This window comes from Puntigrus tetrazona, chromosome 21 (genome assembly GCF_018831695.1).
Source record: "Puntigrus tetrazona isolate hp1 chromosome 21, ASM1883169v1, whole genome shotgun sequence".
Classification (NCBI taxonomy): Eukaryota; Metazoa; Chordata; class Actinopteri; order Cypriniformes; family Cyprinidae; genus Puntigrus; species Puntigrus tetrazona.
The window spans coordinates 13584267-13605103 of record NC_056719.1 but is presented as its reverse complement, the minus strand read 5'-3'; the positions used below and the strand labels follow the sequence as shown (position 1 = coordinate 13605103).

Sequence of the window (20837 nt, the reverse complement as noted above, 5' to 3'; positions counted from 1 at the left end):
GTAACTTTCTGCAAGTTAGTAATTTAAACTGTGTAGTTATTAAATTATATCTGGATGGTAATTTACTCACACATTAAGTTATTTTTACAAGTATGCCTCAATGGGGCTAAAAGAGACCTATAACAAACAACTTTCAGTGAACATTGTATTTATTGTCAGGGTGCACAGTTACATTAGACAAAAGCAAAAAAAAAAACAAAACAAAAAAAACAAACCACCCACAAAAGAAAAAAAGGCATTCTTGATACAATTCATAGTCTATTCAAGCAAGAGATCTTAATAAATAATGTTTGTGTTCAAAGACACTTAACCGAAAAAGTGGATTACAAAGAAATTTGTAATTTCAAGCAATTATATAATGTATCAATGGTTTTGCTGCATATTGGGAAAAAAAAAAAAAAAAAAAAAAAAGCTATGCTGGGGAAGAAAGTTTCTACATAATATAATGTTTACTATCTGGGTAGTACATTCTATAATATCCCTCATTGTACAACAGTGTTGTGAGAAAATTCATCTTGATTTCCATTTTACATCCAAACTAACAAATTTAAAATGTACCTTTACACAAAAGAATCTTTCATATAATAAAATAAAAAATAAAAAAAAGGAGTACAACAACAAAAAGATTCTCAACCTTATGATTTATAAGTTACTAACAGTGAGAACACTGGCACATGGATTAATGTGGTTCTTGGTCTTTGCACATAATGAAATAAGCATTTAAGTTATTTAGAGAGGAATAAATCATGCACCATGCTGTAATCACCAATCTATAGCAAAAGCCAAAGTTTGGGAAAAACTGGAAGCAAGTGTAACAAACAATGAAAACCCCTGAATATCCCAGGCATTACATACATTAAACCCTTTAAATTTGTCTTCTTAAAGTCATATGAAGAAGCAACTTGTCCATATAACTTAAGAATGTTTGCTTAGAAGTTTACAGTACAGTTTGATTTGCATTTTAAAAGGTTATGAACAGTAAATTATAGCAGAAGTTCAACAATGTGTTTGGCTAGCACACCGATAGGCATAAAACAACCAGGCATAGGCATAAATATAAAAGCAGGAAGTGGTAAGGCTTGAAATATGACATACAATGATAAATATGTAACAGTACTTTCCCAATAATAACAATAATAATGTGTCACTTTTAAAAACCAGCAACAGTGCAGTTCTGGTTTAATACATGTACACTTTGGCAAAGAGGCAAGCACTCAAAAATGCTACCGACACCCTTGTCCACAAAATCTGGTTTAAAATTAACAAACAAACAAAAACTATATATGCTAATATTTTATTCTATCGTACAGTAGCAGTATTTACACACTTTGACGGCTGCCAAAATATTTGACATTTTACATGTGCTTCTCAGAACACAAGCACACACACGCTACATACACACATGCAAATGTACATGGCAAATCAGAAGTCACATGGCAAAAAAAACTAAACAAAAAAAAAGTGTTTAGAATGCAGTGCATGTTCAAGCATAAACTTCTCACCCATTTCCACTGAGCTTTTCAGAGGTCCTTGACACATTATGGGATAAAAGAAGCTCTTTGCGCACATTGAGCTTTATGAAACGAGCTTAACAGAATTTCTGTGCAATGCTGAATTAAATGCAACAACTTGTGCAAGAACAGACTTGAGCTACACTGAAATATGCTTGTGTTTTATTATGAATGCCCACTGAGTTTAAAGATACAGGATATGAGGCCACATCACTCCTTACTAGTTCCTTTGGTATTGATTTGGGCTGTCTAGAAGTTTGCAACATGGGCAATTTCTATCACATCTGCAGACGACAGATGAAGCAAAATACATTCTTAATCACTGAAGCGGTGTTTACACGTGAGCATTTTAAATTACAAGGAAAGTATCTAATTTATTGAGTGTGTGGACCTCAAATATTCCTGCTTATACTCCTGCTGAACTGCATTCGGTTTTACACTAAACTATTGCTTTACATCCCCCACGTGGTGGATGTGTTTTTACTAACTTTAAGCACTATACTAGAATGCCAAACTCTCAAGCCAGTATAGATAAACTATGCCTGGTGGTTTCCAGTTTTGCTATAGCCCTTTACCTCAAATATTCACCAGCGTGGCTTCTAGCTCACCAAGCATATATTACGAAAAGACCACTGGGCCTGTGAACATGGCGCTGTCGGACAAGATAGCTGCCAGGAGTGAAAAATAAAGCATTTAGGTGCAAAAACAAGTGTGTTTAAATAGGTCAAGTATGTACAATGCAAACGAGAATGAAATGTTCTTAAATAAAAATACTTATAGATGTGCGATGAAGAAAGGATGGTGAATGCTGAAGGACAGAAGCCCCAGACACACACAAAAGCACATACACGCAGTTCAGTGAAGTCACAAACTCTACAATGGAAGCTTCTTCAGCTGCTCAAAGGTGATGAAGAACTGAAACTTAAGTCAAGGATCACAAGAAAAATCACATTCTGTATAGTCAACTTGTTCATCCAGACACAAATATTACGTGTATGTCACAATATGAATTGTGTTTTGCCTGGAGCAAAGTTCAGGGTTTTGTGCACTATTATTTCATATTTCCCTGATTTCTCCACTTATATTGAATGTGTTGGAGCTACACACAAACAATACAACAAATACAACAAACAATTTGTCCAATGTATTCTGATTCATAAACAAATGAGTTATTTGAACTTTAAATATTAAGAAAACACCATCATACCGCTCGACCAATCTAATTGGTAAAAGACTGATTCTTATTAGTGGATTCTTTTAAAGATATACTAATAACACTAACACTAATAAGGTTCAAAACCTTGAATCAGTGTGGCGAATCACTTAGAGAACAGATCAGATTGACAGTCATGATCAGACTCACTAAACTGCACTCCAAGTTTTTATGCTTTTCATTAATCACCATATCCATTTTTTTGCATTTTCAATGCATTTGGACACTTAAAGGGGAATTCACGGTTGGCAAAAAAATATAGGTAACTAACCAACTGTGAACACTGCATAACATTCCTAAATAAATGCAACGTTATATTACATACTGATCACAAGCTGTATATTTGATGCTTTTCTTTTGAGTGAAACAATAAATAATTACATGAGACATCAAATATTTGGTAAGTTACACTGTATGATTTAACATACCTTCTGACTATCATATATATTTCACAGTATAACTTGAAATAAAACGGAAAAGACTCATATTAACAAGTATCGAAACACTATCTTTAAAATTTGCCGAAGTATTGATGTGTAACAGCATTAAATTCAAAAAGTGATTTTATTTACACACAGTACGAGCTGCAGTCTGACATGTTTTTCTGTCTCTTAGTTGTTATTAGACTCGTGTTTTTGCATTCGCTGCAAAAAAATCCGATCTGCAAGTAATGTAATGCTAAAATCAGACAAATATAACATTACTTATTTTTGCGAGTACATTTTGAGTGAATCAATGTTTTAATGCAAACACGCTTAGTGCATTCTTTGTGACCCAAGTGTCTAAACACTTTTTTGGGGCAACTCAACTTTTTTTTTTTGGCAATTACTGTATGTGCCATCAGTTAAAAGAGGAAAGAAACTTGTGGTAAAGAAAACATAGCTCATAGCTTGGGTGAAAATGCCAGTTAACTTCATGTTGCAATATGCTGACCTCTAGTGATTGGACTATGCAAATACTACAAAACCAAGGATGAAAATATGGTTAAGTCAAAACAATACATTTTATTTTTAAAGGATACAATTATGTTCCAGGGCCCCAGACGCAGCCAGTTGGGCCAGAAGCCTTTATAGAGAGCAAAAAAGCCTTCGTTTTTCCAGGTCTGCATCAGTCCATCCAGAGTGCCCTTGTAAAGAGGGTTACCTGCGAGCACACGTTGATTCATCATACGTGTCCTCACAACATCCACCGGGTTGGAGGCCAAAGCGCCTGCCAGACCACACGTAAAACTCGATCTAAATAAATCAAAGAAACAATATGCATCACGTTCCATATTAAAGTCAAAGATCGTGCCTCATTAATGCATCAAACACGGCAAGTACTGCCAACGAAACTCACATGAAATGAGTGAAAACCGTGTCTCCCATGAGGCCTGAACGAATCAAATGCTTCTTGGTGATGTCATAAACTGGCAGCTCTACACCCACCACGATGGCCGCCCTCTGTGCAGTAGGAATTACACCCTGAAAGCAATAAAGACATCGCAGTTTTAAAGCAACATAAGTGTTGCACGCAAAAAGCAGGAATACTACAGAGTAATTCACTGATGGCCACACATTTTAAAATCGCACCAACGATGGGAAACATAATGGAAGCACTCACCCTCCACAGGCCTCGTGTGCCTTCTGTCTGGTAAATGTTAATGAAATTAGACATCATGCTTCCCTGTAACAGGCTGCCTTGAGCCTGCATGCGGATCTGAAAAAGCATTGCGACTAAGTTATTGGTCAATTCTGCAGTGTTCTGTGCCACTAATAGATGTGAAGCTAAGCACTAGCTAATTCTAACACAAAGAGCGTTAAAGTAATCAAGCTTGGCTGAAAGAAACGCACAAATGACAGTTTCCAAGTCACTAAAAGTAATCAATTTTCTTTTAAGTTTGTGAAGAACCTTAAGCTGCAGAAAGCTTGCTCTCTCACCAGAATTTATTTGTAAATAATAAATATTTTATTTAAGAATTATCCACAAGTCACCCTACTTTCTAGATAATTACACAACTATTACACCTAATGGATATAATATAAATAACCTATAAATGTGAATACATACTGAAACCAGAAAAAAAAATTGTGCTTACAGTTACATTAAAACGTTCGGGATGATTTATGCTAACATTTGTAGCGACTGGCTTAAATGAAGATTTGATTTTAATTACCTTAAGGACGTCAGTTGGATTTGCCAAAGAGGATGACAAAACTCCAGACACCACACCACAAAACACATTAATTACCATAGTCTCATCTGGGGGAAAAAATAGATTAATTCAGAATTAGAGCAGTTGGTGCAGCCATTAGATTCTGAACGTTCTTCAATAAGTTTCATTTAAAATAAATAAATACAAATATTCATAGAACAAAAACAGTTTAACTATTCAATAATGAATCTGTAATATTACCAAGAGAATAAGGTAGAAAAAATATTGACAAGCAATAATCATAAAAAGAAAATAACCTCGTGTTAGTGATATTTCAAATTTCAACATTTACCCAACTGAAGCAAGATTCTCTGAATACCAAACAAAATAAGCATTTGACACAAAGTGGCAACGTCCTTGGAAAAAGTATGCAGAGTGATACCAACAGAAATTGACCAGAAGAGCCTAAATACAGCCTGTTCATTCAATACAATGAAAAGTCACCGTTGGCCTAGCTGTGGCCATTCTTAGACTCAAGTAATACCAATGCTGGCAGGGATTCAAGTAATACAGATGCTGTTTGCAGAGAAGAGAAGATTTTGTACCATGTCAGATGGAAATCCGCTGGCGCCAGCACCAGATAAGGTAATGCTAGAGACGTGTCTGTCTGCCGCTTCAGCACCTTTTGTTTGGACCGCACATTAGTGATGGTGGCTACACCTTGTTTTGTAGTTCAATTCTGGTAGAGCTGAGGTTTGTGGCATAATGGTGGAAAATTGAGCTAAATGCTCTAAAAAAACAAAAACAAAAAAACACTATTCCTAAACCTGTTATGTAAGTCCCACTGTGTATTTAGGTCTACTTAGTCAAAAGTCACAAGCTAAATCAACAGCCACAGGTGAAAAAACAGAAGTGTCAAAAAGACACATTTGAGCTTCCGTTTACAACGTTCAATGTGCTTTATATATGTGCTTCGATCAATGTTTAAATTTTATTTCCTCTTCCTTTAAAGCAATAGGATAACCCTGTAAAACATGAAGTGTGTTTTTCCTGAGTATTGTATTTGATAGGGATTATAATATGAGCCAACATAACCAGCAAGTATGATGAAACTCTGATAGTTTGCAATGCAAATCAATGAGATCTTTATAACAGTATAGCAGAACTATTTTATTTGTCAGTCTACAATTAGTAGAGCGACATTGAAATGTTTAGCTTTATAATCATTAACTTCTGGTGTTTTTATTATGGCAAAACGTATAACGCATTACAATTTTAACTGTGAGAAGAACAAAAGCCTAATGTATGCGATACATTTTAACATGACAATCCATACATCATGTTTTAAAAGAATCAAACTGCAGTTGTGTAAACGTTCGTCTTAAAATATCACGAGCACAAAAAGTTATTTTGGATGTTCAGTTGAGGGACAGAAACCTCTAAAGTTTCATTAAATATATCTTCATGTGCGTTTCAAAGATGAACAAGAATTTTATGGACTGAAACACTTTTGGATGAACATTTAGATCAAAGACGGAAAAAAACCCACACAAATCAATCATTACAAGTCACTGCTCAACGAGTCAGATTCTAAACAAACAAAGATTGAATACGTTTTGTATTCAAAATATGTTGGCTAAAATCTGAAATCCATAATTATAAGAAAATCCTAATGAAAATCATTGCATTATTTATTTGCGTTTGTAGCCCTAACCACTGCGCAAATTATTTGTACTGCATCGAAAAATAATGGCTAGAAATTTATGTGGAGAGGAAGTCTGATCCCAAAAAAATCTCCCTGTGGGCAGGACTGCTCATCTCAACGGCACAGAAATAGAAACAAACATTGTGACACTCAGTGTGATCATAGCCGGAGTTTAAGACAAACTCAAGATTAGTAAATAAGAGACAGAATTTATGCAAGAATTTCTTGAGTTACGGCACAGTGTTGGGTAGCTAATGCGTTCATAGGCAACTCTTTACAATTGCTTTTTATTACTTAACAATAATAATAATGTATAATTGTAATAGCATATCCATACAAATGCTACTCATGGCAACTAAACAAATGCTGCACTAATGCATTGACATTGATTTCGGTAGAGTTAAGAGTTTGAGTTGTTAACAGTAGTGCTACTCTAAAATAACCTCTGTACACTAATAAAAAAAATCTTTTGCCATTTTTTGCCTCTTTGGGCAGCTCATTAGATATTGGAAAAGCAATTGTGTGCCAACATGTTAACATCATGGTGTCTGACATGTTAGTTACCAGTCTGCATCACTCAAAACGTAGATTATTTTCTGCAGGCAATTCAATCATCTCATAGAGCTTCGTCTCTTTTTTTTTTTACAGTTTAGACAATTTATGTGCCATCAAAGTGTCAGAGACGGATGTCACTGTTTGCAAAACCCAAATAAACTGCTCAAATTTCAGCACTGCAACCCATACAAAACCAGTTCAGTGAGTTTTTAACAAATTTTTATCCTGTAAACCCACCTTCTGGATGACTAACAAACAGTTTCTTCAGTGTGTTGTATGTACCGATCTTGATTGTCCCGTAGGAAGCTTGTCGGAGGAGTGCAGGTGAAATTCTGTGAATAAAAAGCGGACAACTTCAAGGTCAATGCTTTATTTCCATACTGGGGTTAATGAAAGTCTAAACAGCTTGGTGGTTAAATGACAGACTAAAATACATTACCATGCAATGACTAACAAGCACATTTATCAATATTAGGATTGTTTTTTTCCCTCCAAAATACATTGAAAACACCATCAATATTGTCACTGTTAGTGTTAGAAAACATTGGCATTTGTACATCAATTGTTTGTCAAATGTCTATTCATTCACAAAGCTATGCCGAGAAGACAAAGACAACATCATGCAAAGCATATATGCAAAGATTTGCGCAAAGAAGTTCAACAGAAGAAGGACATTTCACCATAGTTGACTTTACAAGAAAAGCAGGATTTTCTTTATGGAAAAATCTTTGCTAAACAAAAAAAACTAAATAAAATGCTAACAAAACGTTTATTATTAATAATGAATGCATAGAGTTTTAAAAAGTTACAGAAACTTGCTCACTGTAAGCTTCTGGTCAGAACACTAACACATTAATATGTGAGATGATGGTTTGAAAAACAAAATATTCAGTAACACACAGATAACACGACTAAGCTAAACTCGAACGACTGCAGTCTGCTCGTGCCAAAGCGGTGGGCCTGTTTCACTTGACTCAGCTCCTCTACAGACCCGTGCAGACCATGTGAATTAAATATCATCTATATTTAGAGTTTATTACAGCTATCAGCTGTATTTAAACCCCTTAAACCACAGCATGGGTTGCAAATATGCCTTTAAAAGGGAACAAAGCTATGATTTTCAGAAAGCATACAATAAAACACCATAAACCTGATGCTAAAATTAAAACAAAAATGCTTAATTTAAATAATCTGCACTCACCCGGAGTACAAAGCCCGGATGCCTTCTTCACGGCCAATCCTGAACAACGCGTGGAACATGCCCCGATACCGGACCTCCATACAGTGTGTCTGCCCTTGAACCTGGAGCCGTGTTTTTGTGAGATCAATGGGAAACGTACCTGCAACATTTCATTATCAAATTTGTTATGCATGCTAGTACTTCATCTGTTATTAGTTTCAGATGTAAATGTATATTGTCTTTTTTTTCCTTTGAACTAATGTCTCACCACAGACACTTTTAGTTTATTTGTAGACTGGGGTGGGGAATGTTGTTTTTCATGTTTTGCAATGTTGTTGGGAACAAGAGTGTTCTTGCATTAACAATCAAGTCTCATTTTACAAAATGCCATAGAAATTGTACAAATCTATTTGACAGTATATTTCAATATAGCAACTAATAGTAATAAACAGTCATGACGATTTAACAAATAGTTATAACAATGATATTAATAAAAATGTTTCTAATGCAAATTCTTTATTGATGCCACCTAATTATTATTTACTTTTAAGTGTCTCAAAACGTAGAAACACGTTTCAATATATCAGTTATTGGACATGCAAAATCAATATCTGGGCTATATTCTCTAAAATATTAATTTGCATTATCACACTCCATTTGAAATTCTAAAATGTGTTAATACATGCTATATGCATCCATTAATCACCAAAGTGATCTGTAATAGATTACGATGATCTAAAAACAGCAGGTGCACAGACTCACCGAATTCTGCGACAATTGAGGCCATTCCCCCATAGACAAACGGCTTCCAGTTCAGGTTTGCCATTTCTGTTGCGGCCCCTTCGGCTTGATGGAGTCCTACTAAAAACAGCAGAAAGCCAAAATAGGAGCAAATCAGCTGTTTTAATCTCACATTGTACAACATAGCGCTACCCGTCTGTGTTACAGCCAGTCTTGTCAGACGCATAGACAAATGTGCACCGGAATAAGACGAACCGCATTAAAGATTCATTGCAAGCGCCATAGGAAATTTGCGGAAATCCTATTGGTTGTACACGCTGTCAATAATTTTGTAGGAGATGCCGATTAGTCGAAATTATTTGCTGCTCCTCCTACTTCCGCCGCCAACGAAGTTGAGTGACAGCAAGCAGTGGCTCGCATATTTTTGATCAAACCATGTAACATTTAACTTTTAAGGTTACCGTTTAAAATGAAACAGAATAGCGTATAGCCGCCAAACGTACGAATACTAATATGCCTATATTGCAGACTTAGCATGAAAGGTCGATGTACTTGGTTCCGTATCCGACATCTAACGGCTTGTTAAACGGTTAGCCAGGTAGAGAAGAACTCCTCTCACCATTATAAAGTACAAAACTGAGTAACCACGGCATTCTAGTAAATATCGACTCGTGAGCTCACATACCTGAGGGATCGGTGCTTCAGTTTCCTCTGTTATTTTATTTTGGACTCCATCGTCTCGACCACATGTAGGATTTCTGTACTTTTCGCAGTTAAACTCCAGGAGCGCACATACGGCTTTCAGTTTCCCATCATGTGTCTGTAGCAGGAACTCAACTCACCGCGACCGGAAGTTCCCGCCCGGAAGTTTGAAATAGACTAGATTCCCCCCCACCCCCTTCCCTTTTCAATGTCACCCTGCCCCTCAAGGGAAGCAATCAATGGGGTTTTATTTACATTTGCCCCTTTTCTTTAAAGAAAAGAAATCAGTTATCAAACGTGGGTGGTTCTTCATGTAATGCCCCTTTTACACTCACTATAATAAGTTTTGTTTTAGTTCATGCAGTGAATTGCATTGGCTTACCAAAAATAACAACATTCAGAGATCAAACAGTGTATAGTAACTTTATTTCGTTTTCAACTTTACACATTTTTATCACTTAGTAGTAGTGACCTGTCTGCCATTTTTCGTGAAAAACTACAGTTTTCTTACAGTTTTATTTAAAACAGAACTCTTTGAACAATGAATACTTAATATGTAAATACCGCAAAGATAATTATTTTAGATAAGATTTTTTTTTTTCAAGGATATTCATATTTATTATATATGTTTAGCTTATCTAAATATTTAGTTGAACAAAGAGACACTAATATTGTATAACAAAAGAATTACCTATTGTCTTTGTTTGGTCCGTGCATTTGCTGTTTATTTAGATCAAGAGTTAAGATAATATGGCATATCACATGGTGTAATGCAAGCAAGATTAGCCCATCTCTAACAGGACCGTGCTCCTACAAATACACTCCGGCATCATTCGCAATGAACACCTCAACCTGCAAAGAGATTGCATAAAGTGTCATTGTAAATCTCTCTTATGACATTTTATGCATCTTTATGGACCATAAATTTGAACGCCCAAACTCACTGTAAACAAGATGCACCTTTTAATGATGTTGTAGAATATCCTTTAAAGTTCTCACGCTCAAATGACCACAGTTTTATGTCAGTAATGCTGATCTTGTGATAGTCTGTAGATGATCTTTGTGGTTTCACCTTCCCTCTAGTTTGAGGCAGTTGTAATGTCACAGAGTGGTGCGTAGGAGTCTCATCACACGCTGGTATAGCTGCTGAACAACTGATACCAGATTCCTGCAACACACAAATGAATGATGAAGACCCTCATGAGTTGCAGTTACTCATGAACAGGATTTATTATATTATAGGGATAGTAAAAATTGTTGTCATTTACTCACTCTCTTACAACTTTCAAACCTATATGACTTCTGAAACTCGAAAGAAGAAGTGTTTTTGTCCAAACAGCTGAAACATTCTTGAAAACTCATATGTAAGTCACTTTAGATAAAATAATCAGCTAAATTGATACATGTAAATAACTTCCTTTATTTTCTATCAATTTAATTGATAGATAATTGGATTAGATGCTTATATAGTTTCTGTGCCCATTATGATTTTCTATGAATATCTTTCATGATATAAATCTGAGACACTGTGACCTTTCTTACACCCCTTATAAAAAAAAAAAAAAAAAGGATCTGATATCCTGGTAAAAATTTAAGTACATGGCACATCACTGTTACATGTGATTGTTTTGGTAGCTGCTACAATATATTGGAATTTAGGAACAATATTATTGGAACAATATGTCTGAGATTAAAGAGAAAACAAACAAAAAATATAATGTATACAGGCCAACCCCAAATGTCACCTGAACCCTACAGACTTACTTAGAAAATACACTGTAAGAAAGAAATCCGCAAATTTTTAAGCAGGCCTACAATCAATTTTAATTGAATGAAATTGCATTAAACTGACTTGAGTTAAATCATGTATAGCTTAATTTAAAAAGTTGAATATTGTGCAAAAATGTAAATACAAAAACATGTTGTTATGATAACCAAAAACTCACCGGGCTCCATTTGACACGCAGTTGTTTCTGTCCGGGTGAAGGCAGAAGAGTGATGCCAAACAGTACGCACAACACAGCAACATGGAAAGCAGTCTTCGCTTTAAAGACATCTTCTGCCCAGTGTTTTAAACAACCTCAATAATCTTTAGTATTCCTTTAAAAAGAGCCCAAGATGTTCCTTATTTAGGCAGCTCAAGGTAAAGACGGGCAGTGATGTGTGGTGGGGGGTGGGCACAGTTCGGCACAAACCACATCCAACAGCTTTCTGTGGGTAGAGTGTAGCAGTGGGCACAACAACTGCTGACCAAAATCCACTTTCAATAGCAGTGAACAGTCTAGTAGGGATGAATAACATTGCCACATTGTTGACCGGTTGGAGTCTGGCTTTATTGTGTAGCACTGTCAGATCTTTCCTCGGTATGGACGACTATATGCAGATTGTTAAAAACCAGTTGTGTGGTTTTAAGTCCATTGTACTTGAGGGCTTTGACTCATTCCCATGACTCCAGAGAGAAGTTGAAGAGGTTGCTGCATTAACTGATTTGTCTTGGTCCCAAAATATTGCAGTGCATTGACCCTGACTCCAATGATAAAATGTAAAAGGGTTTGGAAATGGTAGGCGTTTATTCACCCATGAGCACTTCTGTTTATTTAGAGTTTGTTCACTCATGAGTAATCACAGTCATGCTGTTAGTGTCCACCCACCTCCCAGCCCTCTCTCCAAACTCAACCCTCTCTTCACATTCATCACTTTCCTTTCCCCCTTTTAGGTTGTCCAAAGTTAGTAGACTGATTCCATGCTGATAGAGAAACATCTCAGATTTGCGGACATCAAAACGGATACTGGTACATCACCCCATTTTAACTGGAAGAAATCATTTTTTTGTCTTCATTCTGAAGTCAACCAAATCTGAAAGATGCGAAAGATGCAATAATGACTACTCACTTGAAATCATTCTTCTGGACATCTTTTCCACGTTTTGGAATAAGTTCTTTGTTGAATTTATAGGACTTTTTTTGCTGTGATGAGAATGGATTTCATGAGAAAGGAGTTCATCTGCTCTTATCTCTTTTTCAGGCAAGGAACAGTCTAAAACTTCTGAAAAGCATCCTGAGAATATGTCTTCATGAAAAGTCAAGGATATATAGATTTCATCAACAGATCAACGGTTTCTTGGACCCCAGAAAGGTTAGGCTGTAACTTCAAAATAATCACAATTTCGTGGCTATAGCCGCTTCTGGTAGGAAGTATGCTCTGATGGGACCTGGATGACAGCCAAGCAGAACAAGGGGCGGACAAATGAAACTACACAAGCAGAAGAAGGAAGATGCTTTGTTTTACTCAATGGGGGAAAATTAAATCTACATCTTAGTGTCCATTTCTTCCTCTTGAAACCATCTGTATCTGTGTGTTTGAAATATTAAAATTCTTATCAACTTTGAAAAAATTGATGCAACAATGATTGCTTTCAACGTGACTCAGGAGAAATCCTTGGAAACTACGAGAGAGAACTACGTAGTGACAGCACCCAGTCCAGAGCACACAACCCCTGCTGTGATAGTAAGAGAAGTAGTGGCCATGGGATATATTCTTAGTGGGGGATCCATTTTGATCATCTCCACCAACCTTTTTGTCGCCATTGCCCTGGTCCTCCTCATCCGCAAGAGGGGCTACCAGAGCTGGTGTTTTGTCTTAAACCTATCCATAGCAGACATCCTGGTTGGCGTGGCTATCACTGGCATTGCCACTGATGCTCTCGAAGGAACGACATCCTCCATGGAGAAGGGCATTTGTTTGTTGCGCATGACCTTTATCATAGCACCCTCTGCAGCCTCCATCTTAACCATGTTCTTGATCTCGCTGGACCGCTACTTAGCTATAAAGCTGCCATTGCGCTATTCGCAGTTGATGAGTGGTAAGATGATTGCTGGTGCTCTGGTTCCAGTCTGGCTCATGTCAGTGACTGTGGGATTTTCACCCAGCATTTTAAAACCATTGCAGAAGGAAGGCTATCACAAAGTCTGCACGTTCTTCTCCGTCATAGAGCCAAAGAGTATCATTGTGGTCTTTTGCCTTTTTTTCTTTCCATTACTCTCAGTCTTCATCTATTTTTACATGGACATCCTGAAAATTGCATGTGACCATCAGAAGCGCATCCATGCCCAACAAGCAGGTTCACGTTTTCTGACATCTAGCCGTTATTGGGGTCACGTAAAAGCCCTACGTACTGTTGCTGTGCTGATTGGATGCTTTACGCTGTGCTGGTGCCCCTTTTTTGTGGTCAGCATTGTGCAGGTATCATGTCCAACCTGTGAACTTTATGAGTTTTTGGAGAACCATCTCTGGCTGCTGGGACTCTCAAACTCCCTAATTAACCCCCTTGTTTATGCTTGCTGGCAGCGGGAGGTGAGAAGCCAGATCTGTGAGATCTTCAATCATATTAAAGTTGGGTTGTGTTGTGTGACACACTCTGAGATGGCAGATAGATGCCCCACAGACCAGCCAACTGTAACTCAGGCAGTAACGTTTCATGACAAGATGCTAGCCACCCCTTTAAATTACAGTAGGTCTGTAATCACATTTCCTGTACAACATCCAGAAAATATTTCCAATAGGTAGGATGTCCTTTTAAACCATGACCATGTTGCTACTTCCCTTAACATGGAACCCAGAGTATCTGTCCAAATGCAACCTACGCAACTTTATTTGAATACAATATGTTCGAAATATAACCAATGCACTTATTTCCATTTCCACATTTTGCCTGTTGTAAAATTTCTGATTGTAATAAATTAAATAGTATTTGTGTTATATTTTTGTAGAGGGTTTCTCATCATCACTGTCATCTTTCTTACTGATGGTTATGACAGAGCCCTTTTAATAAGATGTTTACTGATGGGGCAACATTCTCTGTGAAATGGTTTTGTGCAATATTCATTGTAAACAGCACTATATAAATAAATAACAATTTGACTGAAATTGTTTCTCTTCTTTTACATCTGCTGGTAAAAAAAGATTGATTTATATGAAATACATTTATTTACGATATAATATATATAATATTTATATTATTGCTAGAATTTTTATATATAAATTATAGATAATTCTATAGAAAGTACTGTAGTCCCTTATAAAAGGACATTCTCCAGTTTATTCTGGTGCAAAAAAGCAAACTATAAACTTAAAAAGATAATCTAGAAAGGTATTAAAATATATGTCTGCCACCCATATTTGGTCATTAGAGGAATCCAAACCACTTTATATCAGCCACTTATTCAGGTAAAGTATTAAATAATCTAATGGTCAATTAAACAAAAAAAGAGGAAGACAAAAACAGATACAGCAAATTAAAATCTCAATGCACAAGTGCTATGTAAATGTTAAAACTAACTTTCAATATTGTATACTGTATTACTGCTACTAATGCTAATAATAATATTTAGAACATTTTAAGCACACAAAGATTAATATCCTAAGCTTAATGAGATGTATGGAGAGAGGGGCTTTCAGCTCTGAATGTGTTTCAGAAAGTTACATTGGACTATATAAGGCATGAAATTCACCTGCTGTTATTAACAAAGAATTACAAGAGAAGAGAAGCTCTTAATTTTTAGTATTTTTGATGTTTATGTTTAGTAGTTTTACTTAAAGGGCAATGAAAAGAACCTATTCATTGCCAATAAAGTGAAATTACTGACCCTACAGATAGGGGGACAACTCAGAAACTGCACAATTATTTGAGTCAACTACATATCCCACAATCCTTTGTGCCTAACCCGGAAGAAAATAATACCCTGCGAGAACTTCAAAACTCAGTGTAAATATATCCTTCCGGAGTGAGTGCGTCTCATCACAATGAAGTAAGTTATGGTTTGACTGTTTAAAATATCTCGAGTGCGTGTTTCACATATGTTTCAAATTGGTTTAAGAAGATTTCTAGACCCTTCACTATAGAAACAGGAAATTAAAAGCTAAATAGCTGACGTCAGTTTTTGCAGTAGTAGCCAAATGCTAATTATTCATCTGCTAAAACGTGAACGTAAACTACTTTCCGATTCAGTTATTCAGTTAATACATGGTAAATAATGCTTATTACAAGTTATTTATTGTCATATTTAGATAAATCATTTAATTTTTCACGACTTCAAGTAGTCATAAATGTCTCTCACACGTTGATCTTATAATGCATACGTCACAACAGAATAACAATAAATGGTGTACAGAATAAAATATATGCAAATGTATGCTCACTTTATCCCTGTTATGTATATACAGTCCGCTCACCAAAGTAAAACTCATCAATGAGCTGAATGAAAAAGAGGCTCAACTTGATGTCAAAGACACTGTGTCCTGGCATTCAGTCTACAAGGACAGCGCCTGGATCTTTATCGGTGAGTGACTGCTTAACACCCTGGCTGGGCGCCAAAACCTAATTGGGCTAAACAATACTGGGCAGTGGTCGTCTTGGAACACTAAAATGCTCTCTGCATAGGTTAGGGATCTCATATCCTGCTCCTGGAGAGTTTCAGTCCTGCAGACTTCAGCTATAAAAACCTAATCAAACACACCATAACCAACTATGCAAGGTCTTTAGATCTTTAGGTCTTTACTTGAAAATAACCGACAGTGTGTTGAAGGGTTTTACTAAAGTCTGTAGGAAAGTAGCTGTTCAGGAACAGGGTTGGAAATACCTGGGATAGGCTATATTCTGCCAGATGGTGGCAGCATACACCTGTATGACGCCAAAAGTGTGCTTCTGTACAAAATGGTCTCAGTATTTCTCTGAAGCACATTCTAGTACACAGTACTGCAATCCTGCTTTGACCTTGTCAAATTTCAATGTGATGTATATTCATTGTTTTTGTATCTCACATATATTTGCCAGACTAAAGAGTACCTTATTAATGCCAACCCATCAGCACTGTAGACAAATATGTTATAATCTACAGGTGGGCTTCCATATGAGCTGACAGAAGGAGACATCATCTGTGTTTTCTCTCAGTAAGTTCTAATTGCTCTTCTCTGTCTTTTGCCCCACACGTTTTCATTTCTTGCTAAAGAAGTCAGCACTTCAGTATTTTTTTTTTCTCCTAGTAAAGCCTAATCCTCCTCTGTGCATCACAGGTATGGAGAGATTGCCAACATCAATTTGGTGCGAGATAAAAAGACGGGCAAATCCAAAGGATTCTGCTTCCTGTGCTATGAAGATCAAAGGAGCACCATTCTGGCTGTGGATAACTTCAATGGAATCAAGGTGAAAGCCTTTCCCAGTTGCTTATGCGGTGGTGTGTTTACTAATGGACTGTGTTCTCTTTGTTGAATAATCATATTTAATGTTCTTTCGCGTATATCAAATTTTTTAATCAGTAATAAATGATAGATGTGGGTCAGGGACATTTTTTTTTTTTTTTGTGTGTCCTTGATTTTTAATAGAAAACATTTTTAAGATTGCAAAATATGGAAACCTTTTTTGAAACATTGCACTGTGTAAATTTTAGAGATTGCGATTGCAACCAAATGCTCGTTCCCCGCTCACCCCTCCCTTTAGAGAAGCTACAGTGACCGATACGGGATTAAGATGTCGTAGTCCGAATAGCTCATTCTAAGTTAACATAAGCATAATGGTTCATTGTGTAAGGTCTTTTTACACCTCTGAAAACATAGTTACGTATATTATATTTCTGCCAATAGGTCTTTCTAAATATTACACACCGCACCTTTAAAGGTTTTTTGTTTTTATTTTACAATATCACTTGGGATGGGTGATTAAAGCAATATCATGTCAAGATTTCGCAAGATGACAAGCTTGGGACATTTCATGTTGTAAATTTATTTCATTTCATTACATTCATTCAAAGAATGATCAAACTATTAATGATATATTAATTCATTTCATTAGATACCAACACATTGCCCAGCTTTTATTAATTCATTCCTTCCTTCCTTAATTTAGTCATTAAAAAAAGAGCTGTCATATTGGGGAAATAATAGTGTCATGTAATTGACCCATGTGTTGCATGTATTTTTGTTTCTTGATTCTTGTTTTTTTTTTTCCTGCTTTAAAGATTAAGGGCCGAACCATACGTGTGGACCATGTATCAAATTATCGACCACCCAAGGACAATGAAGACATTGATGATGTCACTAAACGTTTGCGAGAAGAAGGATGCGCTCCCAAAGTCCCCCTACCTTCCTCCTCTGAGTCAGAGACTGAGCAAGAATATGCTGTACCTGTGAAAAAAACAAAAAAAGGTAAGAAGAGGTTCTATCTGTTCAGTCAATGTAAATACTGTAAATTTTATTATTTAATCAACAGTAATGACTGATTTATGTTGTTATGCTTCAGATAAAAAGGAGAAGAAAAAAAAGAAAAAGGAGAAGAAAGAGAAGAAAAAAGCATTAAAGGAAGAGAAACATGAGGCACGGACTGAGCCGTCAGCATCATCTCCAATAAGGGTGAAGAAGGAGAAGGAGGACACGGCATATGAGAAGTATGCCACGAAAGCACCGGCGGGAAGCAGAAGGGACAGACCAGGACAAGACTTCAGGAACCCACAAGACAGAGCAGATGAGGTGGACAGATTCAGAGATAGGCATGGAGGTGAGAGGGAAAGGGATAGAGAAGAATACAAAAAGACAGACAGAAACAGAGAGGATAAAAGACACGAGGACACACGACAGTTAGACAGGGAGGGAGACAGAGACAGAGGAAGAGGTGTTGATAGAGAGAGAAATGAGGATAGAGAGCGAGAACGAGACAGAGAGCGTGAGAGAGAAAGGGAACGTGATAGAGACAGGGAACGAGAGAGAGACCGGGATAGAGAAAGAGAGAGAGACAGAAAGGAGCGAGACAGGGGAAACGACCGAGGGTTTGCCAAACACAGAGATCACAGTCGTGAAAGAGAACACAGGCGAAATTGAGCAGAGATGGTAATTTAACTTTTTTTGAGGGGAACAAAATGGACTTTTTGTTTGTTTGTGTGCATCAGAAATGTAAATAAATGTTTAGCATTTTTAAACATCTGTCTGCATAATTGCTATCTGGCATTACATTACACACAGTACACTCATTTGATAAATAAACTCACATTTTATTTGAACATAAAAAAATGTCCAAAAATGTCTTGTTTAAAGAGTTTTAAGAGTAAACTCCAAAATTAAGATGCACAAACAATTATGGATTTAATTGTGAAACTATTAAATGACATTTAGTTAAGTAAAAAAAAGATATCAGACTAAGCACATGTGCACATTACTCATTAATACCTGTTCAACAGGAAACAGCATTTCATCATTATTACAGAATAATAATGAGTTATATGGCCACAGCAACCTGTTCATCTATCATGAAAAGATAAAACAATTGCACAGATATACCCTGTGCAAATAAACAGGAATTCAATCATTAAATTGAATTATTCATGTTCCCAAAAAATTGTCCATAGCAAAACATTACACAGCACAGCTATTAATACAGTAATTTAAGTGAATCGCACAGTCAATCTGTTATAAACGAGTTACTATGAGCTGTTCGATTCATGAACGTTCATAATTGGCCAATCAGGAGTACTGCAGATGTGACTCCATTAGTCTTGTTCTGTCACAGGCACTAAACGTTCAAGTCAATACTGAAGGTTAAAGGTCTAATATCTGTTTGCACTGAACTTTAATAGCGTATGCTGTCGGGTCACCCCCGTGTGATGTCCCTCCTCGCAATGCTCACATGCTAGACTACATCGATCACCAACCCCATTTTGAATAAACTAACAAAAAATAGACATAAAAAGATGTTCACTCTAGTTAACGGAACTTCCATCTAAATATGCAAAGAGATTCAGGTCTTTGGATGTAGCCACCTTCTGTAGTTGTAAGGGGTCTTATTGACTTTTAGCCACAGTAACAGTATTTTCCAGACTAAACCATGAATATTTACCATGAGAATATTGATTGTTAAATAACAGTTAAAGAACAGGTCAAAAGCAAAGCATTAGCTTTCTGTCGCAACATCATTCAATGCAGCAAATTAAATTACAATAGCCTCTAAAAAGAGAAATTAAAAAAGAATTTAGTGAAAAGGCAGTACTGACTATTGAAATGGTTGTGATTTCTGTGAGATATAGTATATGTTTTAGGTTTTGTTTACGAAATATGTAATTTATTATATTTTCTGAATGCATGTTCTTTTTGTGAGCAATTTATTTAACTACGCTTTTCTTGCAATCGACTGCAAGAGTGCATTAAAATGTATTTACGCATATGAATTCCACCACAAGTCATAATAGTGAAAAATTCAGGAGCCTCGTTTATAAAATGTTCTGTAGAAACTATCGTACTTTTGATCAAATCTCTATTCAAAAATGTGCATATATGTGATTCAGAGAATTCAACCAGTATACACACAAAATAGTGCGCATGCCTCTCTTCTTGATGTGAAATCTATAAACAGTGAATGATCTTGAAATTGTGGTTTTAGATTTCCACCTTATAAATGCCCCCTAATTAATTTCATTAGCATATAAAAGAGCACTAGTCAACATCTAAATCAGGTTTCCTCAAATCTTGCCCTGAAGGGCCAATGCACTACAGAGTTTCGCACCAACCCTGATAAATGATCATAAATTATATGTGTTTTTTGAAATTCATCAGTCTCTCCTTATAATGGTTGCTACGGATGCGAAAATTTGAACCTAATCCAATGATTTTTTTATTATTATATATATTTTTTTGTTTTTTGACGGTTTTGGAAGCAGTGTAAAAACATGACTGACACAACATGGGGTCGCATTTATTTTTTAATGTGAAAATTTCAAACAATATTTTGAGACTCGATGCAACAACCTTTCCGTGCAATGAGCTTTCAAGATAAACTCTATAGAAAAGTTGATCTTGTGGGTCAGATTTGAGGATCTCTGATCTAAATTTACTTGAGAATGATGAGAAACGGGCATTGCTTAGATTTTATTATTACAGAGACGATATTATTGTACAGTCATGATAGAGTATATAACACTTTACAGAAGCTTAATGAATTAAATAGGAACTAGGGATGTCAAATGATTAACCGCATCCAAAATAAAAGTTTTTGTTTCAACAATGTGTGTATACAGTGTATATTCATTATATATATAAATACACAAACATGTATATTG

At 36.1% G+C, this 20837-nt stretch overlaps 3 protein-coding genes across 5 annotated transcripts; 2 read left to right on the top strand and 1 right to left on the bottom strand.

Annotated features, from left to right (window-relative positions):
* Nucleotides 1-131: 131 nt before the first annotated feature.
* slc25a14 (solute carrier family 25 member 14) lies at nt 132-9886 on the bottom strand. Of its 3 annotated transcripts, none has more exons than XM_043221802.1 (9): nt 9725-9886; nt 9061-9159; nt 8320-8458; nt 7356-7450; nt 4880-4965; nt 4327-4422; nt 4063-4187; nt 3746-3959; nt 132-2426 (listed from the first exon to the last, which is right to left on the bottom strand). In XM_043221802.1, exons 2-9 carry the CDS (start codon nt 9122-9124, stop codon nt 2385-2387), a joined length of 861 nt encoding a protein of 286 aa, XP_043077737.1. In that variant the 5' UTR covers nt 9125-9159; nt 9725-9886; the 3' UTR covers nt 132-2384. The 3 variants fall into 3 exon arrangements, with proteins under 3 accessions (XP_043077737.1, XP_043077738.1, XP_043077736.1); XM_043221803.1 differs by having other exon boundaries at nt 9061-9156; XM_043221801.1 differs by lacking the exon at nt 9725-9886 and having other exon boundaries at nt 9061-9279.
* A 2533-nt stretch (nt 9887-12419) lies between these two features.
* LOC122326187 (glucose-dependent insulinotropic receptor) lies at nt 12420-14667 on the top strand. Its single transcript, XM_043220906.1, has 2 exons — nt 12420-12533; nt 12766-14667. Exon 2 carries the CDS (start codon nt 13147-13149, stop codon nt 14305-14307), a length of 1161 nt encoding a protein of 386 aa, XP_043076841.1. The 5' UTR covers nt 12420-12533; nt 12766-13146; the 3' UTR covers nt 14308-14667.
* An 803-nt stretch (nt 14668-15470) lies between these two features.
* rbmx2 (RNA binding motif protein X-linked 2) lies at nt 15471-18794 on the top strand. Its single transcript, XM_043220814.1, has 6 exons — nt 15471-15548; nt 15964-16079; nt 16638-16689; nt 16813-16942; nt 17754-17940; nt 18035-18794. The coding sequence occupies exons 1-6, from the start codon at nt 15544-15546 to the stop codon at nt 18607-18609; spliced, it is 1065 nt and encodes a 354-aa protein (XP_043076749.1). The 5' UTR covers nt 15471-15543; the 3' UTR covers nt 18610-18794.
* The last annotated feature ends 2043 nt before the right edge of the window (nt 18795-20837 follow it).

What these genes read in the sequence shown, in the direction of transcription:
- slc25a14 (XM_043221801.1), bottom strand. Translation starts at nt 9,265, where the DNA reads ATGCGTCTGACAAGACTGGCTGTAACACAGACGGGTAGCGCTATGTTG. An exon ending in CTCAATTGTCGCAGAATTCG is followed by an intron (nt 8,459 to 9,060) that starts GTGAGTCTGTGC and finishes GAAATGTTGCAG; the next exon opens with GTACGTTTCCCATTGATCTC. An exon ending in ACGGTTTTCACTCATTTCAT is followed by an intron (nt 3,960 to 4,062) that starts GTGAGTTTCGTT and finishes TGATTTATTTAG; the next exon opens with ATCGAGTTTTACGTGTGGTC.
- LOC122326187 (XM_043220906.1), top strand. Translation starts at nt 13,147, where the DNA reads ATGATTGCTTTCAACGTGACTCAGGAGAAATCCTTGGAAACTACGAGA.
- rbmx2 (XM_043220814.1), top strand. An exon ending in CAGCGCCTGGATCTTTATCG is followed by an intron (nt 16,080 to 16,637) that starts GTGAGTGACTGC and finishes TATAATCTACAG; the next exon opens with GTGGGCTTCCATATGAGCTG. An exon ending in ATAACTTCAATGGAATCAAG is followed by an intron (nt 16,943 to 17,753) that starts GTGAAAGCCTTT and finishes CCTGCTTTAAAG; the next exon opens with ATTAAGGGCCGAACCATACG.